At 43.2% G+C, this 12,560-nt stretch overlaps 1 protein-coding gene across 1 annotated transcript in view; it reads left to right on the forward strand.

The window, feature by feature from the left end:
- Positions 1-4,865, forward strand: part of LOC121552453 (mitochondrial peptide methionine sulfoxide reductase) — a 103,359-nt gene extending 98,494 nt beyond the window's left edge. The window contains exon 6 of the mRNA XM_041865389.2: positions 4,328-4,865. Coding sequence (XP_041721323.1) covers positions 4,328-4,492 — 165 coding nt within the window. The 3' untranslated portion in view covers positions 4,493-4,865. The remainder of the gene's footprint in view (positions 1-4,327) is intronic.
- The last annotated feature ends 7,695 nt before the right edge of the window (positions 4,866-12,560 follow it).

A 12,560-nucleotide genomic window follows, 5' to 3' on the forward strand; every position in this document is an offset into this window, starting at 1 on the left:
GAGTTAGGGCTGAAGGTATAGTTAGGAATAGAGTTAGGGCTGAGGGTATAGTTAGGACTAGAGTTAGGGCTGAGGGTATAGTTAGGACTAGAGTTAGGGCTGAGGGTATAGTTAGGACTAGAGTTAGGGCTGAGGGTATAGTTAGAACTAGAGTTAGGGCTGAGGGTATAGTTAGGAATAGAGTTAGGGCTGAGGGTATAGTTAGGACTAGAGTTGGGCTGGTATAGTTAGGAATAGAGTTAGGGTTGAGGGTATAGTTAGAACTAGAGTTAGGGCTGAGGGTATAGTTAGGACTAGAGTTAGGGCTGAGGGTATTGTTAGGACTAGAGTTAGGGCTGAGGGTATTGGTAGGACTAGAGTTAGGGCTGAGGGTATAGTTAGGAATAGGGTTAGGGCTGAGGGTATAGTTAGGAATAGAGTTAGGGCTGAAGGTATAGTTAGGAATAGAGTTAGGGCTGAAGGTACAGTTAGGACTAGAGTTAGGGCTGAGGGTATAGTTAGAACTAGAGTTAGGGCTGAAGGTATAGTTAGGAATAGAGTTAGGGCTGAAGTTATAGTTAGGAATAGAGTTAGGGCTGAGGGTATAGTTAGGAATAGAGTTAGGGCTGAGGGTATAGTTAGGAATAGAGTTAGGGCTGAGGGTATAGTTAGGAATAGAGTTAGGGCTGAAGATACAGTTAGGACTAGAGTTAGGGCTGAAGGTATAGTTAGGAACAGAGTTAGGGCTGAGGGTATAGTTAGGAATAGAGTTAGGGCTGAAGGTATAGTTAGGAATAGAGTTAGGGCTGAGGGTATAGTTAGGACTAGAGTTAGGGCTGAGGGTATAGTTAGGACTAGAGTTAGGGCTGAGGGTATAGTTAGGACTAGAGTTAGGGCTGAGGGTATAGTTAGAACTAGAGTTAGGGCTGAGGGTATAGTTAGGAATAGAGTTAGGGCTGAGGGTATAGTTAGGACTAGAGTTGGGCTGGTATAGTTAGGAATAGAGTTAGGGTTGAGGGTATAGTTAGAACTAGAGTTAGGGCTGAGGGTATAGTTAGGACTAGAGTTAGGGCTGAGGGTATTGTTAGGACTAGAGTTAGGGCTGAGGGTATTGGTAGGAATATAGAGTTAGGGCTGAGGGTATAGTTAGGAATAGGGTTAGGGCTGAGGGTATAGTTAGGACTAGAGTTAGGGCTGAGGGTATAGTTAGAACTAGAGTTAGGGCTGAGTGTATAGTTAGGAATAGAGTTAGGGCTGAAGGTATAGTTAGGAATAGAGTTAGGGCTGAGGGTATAGTTATGACTAGAGTTAGGGCTGAAGGTATAGTTAGGAATAGAGTTAGGGCTGAAGGTATAGTTAGGAATAGAGTTAGGGCTGAGGGTATAGTTAGGAATAGAGTTAGGGTTGAGGGTATAGTTAGAACTAGAGTTAGGGCTGAGGGTATAGTTAGGACTAGAGTTAGGGCTGAGGGTATAGTTAGAACTAGGGTTAGGGCTGAGGGTATAGTTAGGACTAGAGTTAGGGCTGAAGGTATAGTTAGGAATAGAGTTAGGGCTGAGGGTATAGTTAGGAATAGAGTTAGGGCTGAGGGTATAGTTAGGAATAGAGTTAGGGCTGAGAGTATAGTTAGGACTAGAGTTGGGCTGGTATAGTTAGGAATAGAGTTAGGGTTGAGGGTATAGTTAGAACTAGAGTTAGGGCTGAGGGTATAGTTAGGACTAGAGTTAGGGCTGAGGGTATAGTTAGAACTAGAGTTAGGGCTGAGGGTATAGTTAGGAATAAAGTTAGGGCTGAGGGTATAGTTAGGACTAGAGTTGGGCTGGTATAGTTAGGAATAGAGTTAGGGTTGAGGGTATAGTTAGAACTAGAGTTAGGGCTGAGGGTATAGTTAGGACTAGAGTTAGGGCTGAGGGTATTGTTAGGACTAGAGTTAGGGCTGAGGGTATTGTTAGGACTAGAGTTAGGGCTGAGGGTATAGTTAGGAATAGAGTTAGGGCTGAGGGTATAGTTAGGACTAGAGTTAGGGCTGAGGGTATAGTTAGAACTAGAGTTAGGGCTGAGTGTATAGTTAGGAATAGAGTTAGGGCTGAAGGTATAGTTAGGAATAGAGTTAGGGCTGAGGGTATAGTTATGACTAGATTAGGCGTATTGACTAGAGTTAGGGCTGAAGGTATAGTTAGGAATAGAGTTAGGGCTGAAGGTACAGTCAGGACTAGAGTTAGGGCTGAGGGTATAGTTAGGACTAGAGTTAGGGCTGAGGGTATAGTTAGAACTAGAGTTCGGGCTGAAGGTATAGTTAGGAATAGAGTTAGGGCTGAGGGTATAGTTAGGAATAGAGTTAGGGCTGAGGGTATAGTTAGGAATAGAGTTAGGGCTGAAGGTATAGTTAGGAATAGAGTTAGGGCTGAGGGTATAGTTATGACTAGAGTTAGGGCTGAAGGTACAGTTAGGACTAGAGTTAGGGCTGAAGGTATAGTTAGGAATAGAGTTAGGGCTGAAGGTACAGTCAGGACTAGAGTTAGGGCTGAGGGTATAGTTAGGACTAGAGTTAGGGCTGAGGGTATAGTTAGAACTAGAGTTAGGGCTGAAGGTATAGTTAGGAATAGAGTTAGGGCTGAGGGTATAGTTAGGAATAGAGTTAGGGCTGAAGGTATAGTTAGGAATAGAGTTAGGGCTGAAGGTATAGTTAGGAATAGAGTTAGGGCTGAGGGTATAGTTAGGACTAAAGTTAGGGCTGAGGGTATAGTTAGGACTAGAGTTAGGGCTGAGGTTGGCGGGGAAGGAGAGTATGGCCTTTCCTCAATTGCATACACCTCTCTCATCACCTCCTTCTCAAAAGGGGACCTCTGGCTCTCGCTCTTCCAATGGGTTTTGAGAAGGAGGTGAGTGGAGAGGACGCGAGGAGTATGCAATTAAGAAAAGGCCCTTGATAGAGGAGAGTTGATTCTGTGTTACCTCTCTCTCTCTCTCCTGTCTCCTCTGCGGTGGCAGCTGCTCCTAACAGGTGTGTGGCTACCTCCAGGCAGATGGTCAGAGAAATTAGGTAGTTGGCAGGTTACTTCACCCCCCCCCACACACACACACACACACACACACACACACGCACTGAGCAACAGAGCATTAGTGAGAGGGGGAGGTTGGCGAGGTAGAGGGAGAGAGCAAGACTGGGAAATAATGGAGGGCAGAAAGATTGAAAGGCAGAAATAGAAAAGGAAAGAAAGATCCATAATTTTATTGAAACGCCCAAGTGGTATTGTATTAAGGTACACTACACTACAAAAGTATGTGGACACCCCTTCAGATTAGTGGATTCGGCTATTTCAGCCACACCCATTGCTTACAGGTGTATAAAATCGAGCACACAGCCATGCAATCTCCATAGACAAACATTGGCAGTAGAATGGCCCTTACTGAAGAGCTCAGTGACTTTCAACGTGGCACCGTTATAGGATGCCACCTTTCCAAGTCAGTTCGTCAGATTTCTGCCCTGCTAGAGTTGCCCCGGTCAACTATAAGTGCTGTTATTTGAAGTGGAAACACTCAGCCGCGAAGTGATTGGCCACACAAGCTCACAGAATGGGACCGCCGAGTGCTGAAGCGCGTAGCGCATAAAAATCGTCTGTCCTCGGTTGCAACACTCACTATTGAGTTCCAAACTGCCTCTGGAAGCAACGTCAGCATTAGAACTGTTCGTCGGGAGCTTCATCAAATGGGTTTCCATGGCCGAGGAGGAATAATGGTCTGGGGCTGTTTTTCATGGTTCGGGCTAGGCCCCTTAGTTCCAGTGACGGGAAATCTTAACGCTACAGCATACAATGACATTCTAGACGATTCTGTGATTCCAACTTTGTGGCAACAGTTTGGGGAAGGCCCGTTCCTGTTTCAGCATGACAATGCCCTTGTGCACAAAGCGAGGTCCATACAGAAATGGTTTGTCAAGATCGGTGTGGAAGAACCTGACTGGCCTGCACAGGGCCCTGACCTCAACCCCATCGAACACCTTTGGGATTAATTGGAACGCCGACTATGAGCCAGGCCTAACATCAGTGCCCGACCTCACTAATGCTCTTGTGGCTGAATGGAAGCAAGTCCATGCAGCAATGTTCCAACATCTAGTGGAAAGCCTTCCCAGAAGAGTGGAGGCTGTTATAGCAGCAAAGGGGGGACCAACTCCATATTAATGCCCATGATTTTGGAATGAGATGTTTGACGAGCAGGTGTCCACATACCTTTGGCCATGTAGTGTAAATCTACTCTCAACAATATCCCCACTCTTTTCACTTTTTCCCCTTGAACATAACCACCCATTTCTCAGCTAACAATATCGTTGTTGTTTCTGTTTCTACAGGTCCTGATGGAGGGGGGCTTTGGAGAAATCACCACAGAGATAGCCAAGGGCCAGGAGTTCTACTATGCTGAGGACCACCACCAGCAGTACCTCAGCAAGAACCCACATGGATACTGTGGCCTGAGTGGCACTGGAGTCTCCTGTCCAATAGGACTCAAGAAATAACCACCTCTGTCCAATAGGGAATGACCACCATCCTCTCCGATTGGCTAGTTTTGACTATGACATTTTTCTGCTTGCTTATTGCAAAATAAGTCTATTTTCTATTAATTTAAATGGAAGTTGCCTTAATTCTGATGCCGTAATGAAGCATATTCAGGGTTTATATAAAAACAGTTCATATCTGAGTCTTGACTTAAATTATTTCAAGTCCTTTGGTAATCAAGCATTACAAAACATAAGAGCTGCTTAAATTAATGCACATTGTGGTTTTAGTGTACATTGTCTTGTTTCAATCAAATCAACCCCAGTATGTACATCAGATTGAACTCTATGGTGTGTGTTGGTGGATTAAATGATTAAAATGCGTGTTGATGTATGGCTGTTTGGCTGGTTCCTTTGTGTGGTGTTTGGCTGGTTCCTTTGTGTGGTGTTTGTCCTGTGTTAGATGGCCTCCTTTCTGTGATCTTTGCCCTAAGCCTTGTTCTGATCACTCTCTGACTCATCTGTCAGAGTAGTGTGTCTGTGTGTGCGGCTTGCGCAGGCAAACACACTCAGTGGGAGAGAGGCTTCTGCCAGACCCTGTGTAGCTTAGAGGATGTCAGAAACACGGGCAGCTTGTATGTACACTAGCAGAGCAGAAGCGGCAGCATCACACACACATGCTGGCATTCCCCATCCCTACATAGGGACTGGAGCAAGGCACCGTGGGTAATGGCTGAAGGACACAATGATGCAGTATTGTCTGTCATGTTGGGAAAGCCACACACAAAATGTCTGACAGGTACTTCTTACTGTAGACTACTGCCCTAAAAGACGGTCTAGTCCAAGGGTTCCCAAACTTTTTCGCTCAGGCCCCCCTTCCAGCATTGGGGATCATCCCGCACCCCCTCGGCGCGCGTGCCACATCTATTTCTATGGGCACAAACTGTTCACACTCTTGTTGTTGGCAAAGAGAACATTTTGCAGGACTAAAACACCTAGCTAAAAAACATTAGCTGACATGGGCTAGTTGATATGGACATTTCTGACAAGTTATAAATAGCTCTCTAAGGTCTGCAATGACTAACATGACAAGAGGAAAACTGATGATGCACTACCCAATTTCGAAATTGCACTTTGTGCATTCTATCATTACAACTTTCAGGAGTAAGTTGAAAGCCAGACTGCGCCCCACAGTTTGGGAACCACTGTTCTAGTCGATGACAAGATATTGGGCTTTAACATTAATTTTTTTACCCTTGTGTCTTGATGCAGTTTCTACACCTACAACATGTCTACAGTATGAATATGAAATAGTTTATTGAACTGGCATGTCTCTCTCTCTCTCTCTCTCTCTCTCTCTCTCTGTCTCTCTCTCTCTGTCTCTCTCTTTCTCTTTCTCTTTGTCACAAAAACCCAGCAATTGGGCCCATGCTCCCTTGAAGGAAGTTCGGTAAGCCTCAATGACAGCCAGTACAGGAGGTCTGTATCTCCCATCCATCTGTCTCACCAGTTCCTACACATATCTATTCATCTTTCCATCTGTCCTGTAGTCTACCTATCTGCCCAACGCTGCCAGCCAGCCCATCCACACAAACACGTACTCCTCTCTCTTCTCTCCCATAGTGAATTAAAGAGCTGACTGACAACCGACACAAACAAACGAGAGCCTTTATGTTGAGCTCTCATCAACACTACCATGCCTTCCAGGAGATGACTCCTTTGGCGTAGTCCTCCTTGGTTCTCTTCACTAACGAATGGCGTGCCAATACACTGTGATCATGTCCATTTATAATGGACTGCTGCTAGAACAGAGCTATTAGAGAAACTATTGTTGCCAACATCCCAAGGAAATGGGCTGAATTATTTTTCGCTGAAGAACCTATTGATGCTGTAAAATACATGCAGAAAATTGTTTTTAAAGCCATTCTAAACACTCTTCCGCTGAACATCAATAGTTTGCAACAGCTGATAGAGGAACTTCCAGTTAGCTGTGGGGTTTGTGAGGGTGAGTTGCAGTTCTACAATAAGCATGGTTTTTGGTTGGGTTTTGATGTACTTTATTTAAGGAGGAGTGTCAGTGAGGTAAGTCAGTGATGGTTCTGATGGATGGATGGATGGATGGATGGATGGATGGATGGATGGACGAACAGACAGAGGGATATGTGAGGTTTTTCAGTTTCAGTAAGCAGCTGAAGGTTGGCCGGCTGGGCTAATCCCTAGACCCAGACCAGGTGGCTCCTGCACCACGCTCCTCTCCCGCAGCCTGGGCAAGGCTCGCCTGGCTCTGGGGCCCAGGATACAGGACCAAAAACTGGCAGAGCACTGGAGCATGGTAACAGGACACACATACAAACAGGTATACGCACAGATGGTTGCACTGAAAACAGAGAGCTACACAGCATGCTCTCAAGTACAGGTAATGCTGGGCAGGCCATTATTCTGGCTACCATGGCTATGCCCCCATAGGATGACAATGCCCCCATCCACAGGGCACAAGTGGTCACTGAATTGTTTGATGAGCATAAAAGCGATGTAAACTACATGGCAGTTACCTGGATGTATGCACATACAGAAAGTCACACAGCACCGCCCGCCAAAACAACCACTGATACGCACACACACATCTTTACAAAACATATTTCTACACTTGAGCAATGGAACACTGACAGAGCTGGTCTGAAAATTGTCAGAGCAGCTTACCGATCACTGCACATGTACACAGCCTTTCTGAAATTAGCCCACCCAACTACCTCATCTCCATATTGTTATTTATTTTGCTAATTTGCACCCCAGTATCTCTATTTGCACATCTATCATTCCAGTATTATAAGAAATTGTAACTATTTTGCACTATGGCCTATTTATTGCCTTACCTCCATAACTTACTACATTCGCATACACTGTATATATATTTTCTGTTGTATTTTTGACTTTATGTTTTGTTTACCCCATATGTAACTCTGTGTTGTTGTTTTTATCGCACTGCTTTGCTTTATCTTGGCCAGGTCGCAGTTGTAAATGAGAACTTGTTCTCAAATGGCTTACCTGGTTAAAAAAAGGTGAAATAAAAAAATAAAAAATGATTATATTGTACAGTGGTCAACTGTCTGTCATAATAGCACTATAGTGGGGTTTTAACATTATCTACATGAAAACAGGCAATCATAGACTAACTATTTCATGGTGGCATTTCACTTCATGATAATATGATCATTCCTTTTAATAACGACCATAAAATCTAATCTCAGTTGTTTAAACATGGCCCTAAAACTGTCAGCCTGTAAAATGGGAAGGTATTTACTGCCCCCCAGTGGACCATGCATATATTGCAACTTGATTTATTTATACCGCTGTGAATCTTTATTACGCAATGAAATAGAAGAGGGTGAGTGCTACGGCTGTACTACAATGTATGGTTAAGGGTTATGGTAACACTAACCCAAAACCTTAGACAGGTAATACAATGCACCTATAGCTGTAATGGTAACTCTAACCCCAACCATAACCCCAAATCTTAGACTGGTAATACAATGCACCTACAACTGTAACACTAATTCTAACCCTAGACTGGTAATACATTGTACTTACAGCAGTAATGATAACCCAAACTCTAATCTTAAACCTACAAGAAAAATCTGTTACTTTCCAACCCTGGTGAATGTTTTCTGTTTGGCAATATGATTGATATCACTGTTGTGTCTATAAGCAGGCATTCTTCTCACCTTATAGTCCAAGCCTGTGGGTTCTATATGTCTCCTCTAGAGGACAGTACACCACACCTTACTGAGCTGATGTCCAATAAATTATACTATCACTGTGAACAGAGCTAGTCAAAGACCTAATATTTATTTATTACTTTTTACCCATTTTTCTCCCCAATTGGTAGTTAGTCTTGTCCTATCGCTGCAACTCCCGTACGGACTCGGGAGAGGCGAAGGTCGAGAGCCATGCGTCCTCTGAAACACGACCCTGCCAAGCCGCACTGCTTCTTGACACACTGTTTGCTTAACTCGGAAGCCAGCCGCACCAATGTGTTGGACGAAACACTGTACAACTGGCGACCGAAGTCAGCGTGCAGACCGCTGCGCCACTCGGGAGGCCATCGACTTAATTTGTAGACACAGTAAGACTGGGCCAAATTTTACAGTAGGTATGGGGTTCTTTTCTACTTATGCATTCTCATTTTGACGCCAAACCCACCACTGGTGTGCATGGCCAAAGAGCTCTATTTTCATGTCATCTGACCAAAGCACCTGTTCCAATCCAAGTGCCAATGCCGTTTAGCGAACTCCAAGCGTTTATATTTGTTGGATGACATGAAAATAGATCTCTTTGGCCACGCACACCAGTGGTGGGTTTGGCATCTGAATGAGAACACATGAGCAGAAAATAACCCCATACCTACTGTAAAATATGGTGGTGGATCTTTGATGTTATGGGGCTATTTTGCTTCCACTGGTCCTGGGGCCCTTGTTAAAGTCAACGGCATCATGAACTTTACCCAGTACCAGGACATTTTTGCCCAAAACCTGGTTGCCTCTGCCAGGAGGCTGAAACTTGGCCGCAAGTGGATCTTCCAGCAAGACAATAACCCCAAGCACACATCAAAATGATTAATTGGACACAAAGCAACATTTTGAAATGGCCATCTCAGTATCTGGACTGTGGTTTGAATTGAAGAGGGCAGTCCATAAGCGCACACAAAGGATATCAAGGATCTGTAAGAGAGACAGTATATCCACAGGAAAGTATAATTACATCAACTTTTCAAAGTGCTGGTACTGCGTTCAGATTTCTATCACCTGAAGCATGCACAGAACCATGTAAACACGTGCACGAGCTCGGCAAGTATGCATGTGTCTACTTGCCAAACTCCGCCAAAAGGACCAACCACACGGACAACTGGTCAAGTACGTTAAAATATCATTTGATTCAACATTCTGGCTTGTAGAGGTTGTGAGAGGAAACTTTCCTGATTCAAACACTAATTTCTGCCCAACGTGAAATTCAATGCAATTCAATGTCGGTTTCCAGGCAAAGATCCCTCCCAATGTGTTCTCCAACTCATAAAGCATGTTAGAAAAAGGCTCAGTGCCGGTATAGAGTACCACGGGAAATGGTTAGCATTTTATAATCTGAGAGTAAATAGAGCCGAATATATTGATAAAAGTCACCTTGTCCGAGATAAATTTACATGGTTATCAAAACGTCACATTCCTACACGAAGCACAGCCCTTATTTTAAGTGTTTCTAAAATTCCCTATGGGAAAAGTGAATGGTGGAAAAACTATTTTCCTGTTTGACCGCTAGGTTTTATGGGTATTATGACACCTCCACTGTGGGGCTCGCAAGGTGAGGTATTGAAAACAGTTGTATTTAGTATAAAAAATAATATAATTTCCCAATTTTTTGGAGCATACAATATACAGGTAACTGCCAAAATAATGGGGACACTTGAGTAAATTAGGGATACAAAGTATATTGAAAGCAGGCGCTTCCACACAGGTGTGGTTCCTGAGTTAATTAAACAATTAATGTCCCATCCTGCTTAGGGTCATGTATAACGATGCTGGACAGGCCATTATTTTGGCTACCATGGCTATGCCTCCATAGGATGACAATGTCCCACTCCACAGGGCACGAGTGGTCACTGAATGGTTTGATAAGCATGAAAATGATGTAAACCATATGCCATGGCCATCTCAAGTCACCAGATCTCAACCCAATTAAACACTTACGGGAGATTCTGGAGCGACACCCGAGACAGCGTTTTCCACCACCATCAACAAAACACCTAAATGATGGAATTTGGCGTGCAAGAATAGTGTTGCATCCTTCCGATAGAGTTCCAGACACTTGTAAAATCTATGCCAAGGTGCATTGAAGCTGTTCTGGCTCATGGTGGCCCAACACCCTATTAAGACACTTTATGTTGGCAGTTACCTGTAGCTCAGTATTTGAATTATTTATTTTACAGTCATTTTTGCTCCTCTTTATCAGTGTCAATAATTTAGGACCCCACTGTATATGGGAGCCAGTTAGTGAGTGCTTCATGTCTGGATGTCAGGGCCAAACACACACCTCCGTCTTGGCAGTAGACCGACCAGCTAAGGAGGCAGGAGACTGAGGAGAGGAGGGGGAGTCAAGACACCACTTTTCATGTACTTTTTGACAGTTCTAAATAACTGCTTTGACCCTATTCACCCCATCAACATAGCACTTAGCCCTCTAAAGTTTAAGCCTACATAAACATAGCCTGTAGCCTGACTGAACATCAGTGTCATATTGTAGAAGGAGAACAGAAGGGGAGGGCACTGAAAACACCACAATGATTGATGGCTGTTGCGACAGCATTGCCCTAGAAACCCACAGCAACGGTGGAGGGAGGAGAACAACAAGCGTTCTCAAACAGCCCATAAAGAGAGAGAGAGAGAGATGAACGTTGTGTTTATCACAGTGATGTCCTCTTTGTTCAAAATGAAACACTGTATAATGGTGATGGCTCTCAGCTCTTGAGAAATACAACTTCATTGACATTGACACTGAAATTGGCCGTGGCTAGTCTTACACACTGATGATGCACAAGGAAGGGAAAGGGATGGAGTGGAGGAGAATGTGGGAACTATACAAGATGGGAGTCAAATCTCTTTGTAAATGGCGGCTGGGGAGGATGTAGACTTGAGTTTTCTCCTTATTTTCCTATAAAATCAGTAGGCCTATAAGCAACAATAGGACATATTTAATAACAAGACAATGCATTAAAACCAAACTCTTTTAATACTACCGTAGAATCATTTCAACTACTTTTACATGGCTACCATGAATATTTGTACAAAAATGCAGTAAAAATAGTATTGATTAATATATACAGATATGTCTCCTTAGCGTAGGCAGGCAGGTTGTACATGTAGAATGACAGTACATTGAAGGTGTTGCACAAGTTTTACACAATACATATTGGTTCCCCCCATCACTGATACTACTTCCCATTACAACAGATTCTCAGAAGAAAACAGAGAATAATATAATGATTTGAAAAATTTGGAATCTTATACAGGTACATATTGACAACATGCACAATTCTTACTGCGTTTATGTTTAAGGATATGACTGCAGGACAAGATAATAGCGCAGATTCAACAGACCAGAGGTCTAGGCGAAAAACACCAAAATCCAGAAACAAAATCATTGCATGTCCACAAGTCACCTCATTTAGGGTTGTAATGGTGGCTGTAGTACATAACTTGCACAGTAGCATGTTATTGTGTTGTTGCTGACCATCAGATAAACGCAGTGAGGGAAGAGTGTCTTAAACCAGCATGTACAAAACAAAACAAGGATGAGGGATGAACTGCTGTTACCCCAAACTTTTCAAATATATAAAATACTACATGATTCAAACCTGGTGTTTTTAGAAATAGAAAGAGACTGTAATCAATTTCATTTGACATCTGTGACTTTCAAAAGGATAGTGGCTCATTATTACCAACAGCATTTGATCTGCTTTAAAAATTAATTATAAGCAGATGGGAAAATATTGCAGGTAGAATAAAACTGCATTTAACGCAACCTACTGGCGCCTTGTGGAGTAAACCATATTCAATCAAATCAGACCATTGGATTTATCATCATCATCATCAGAAATCGGGATTGGAATGACAGACAGTGTGGGGTTACAGTCTGAGGGGGTTAGAGTGTAGAAAAGCACCAGGGTTGAATCAGTGTGTCAAAGTAATGTAGTGTTGGTGCAGTGTCTGAAACAGGAAGGGTCAATAGAAAACGGATCACAACGCCAGTTCTCCACAAATAGATAGAGCATTTTAAATGCATTTTGTACAGGGCTTGTTCTAAGTCCTATAAGTTATTCAGGCATACCGAGAAGACACTCATTGAACCAACACAGGAAAAACTAAAAACACACAAATGGAAACAAAAATGGTTGTGTGAGTGAGTGTCAATCACCTTGACCATTTTCACAGAAACTGTGTAATAGCACTTGGAACATTTGTGTAACATAATAATAATAATAATAATAGTTCTCTTTTTTTCATCCTCACAGGATCGTTGTGATGCATTTTCTTATTTGTTA

The sequence above is a fragment of the Coregonus clupeaformis genome, chromosome 36 (assembly GCF_020615455.1).
Source record: "Coregonus clupeaformis isolate EN_2021a chromosome 36, ASM2061545v1, whole genome shotgun sequence".
Lineage (NCBI taxonomy): Eukaryota > Metazoa > Chordata > Actinopteri > Salmoniformes > Salmonidae > Coregonus > Coregonus clupeaformis.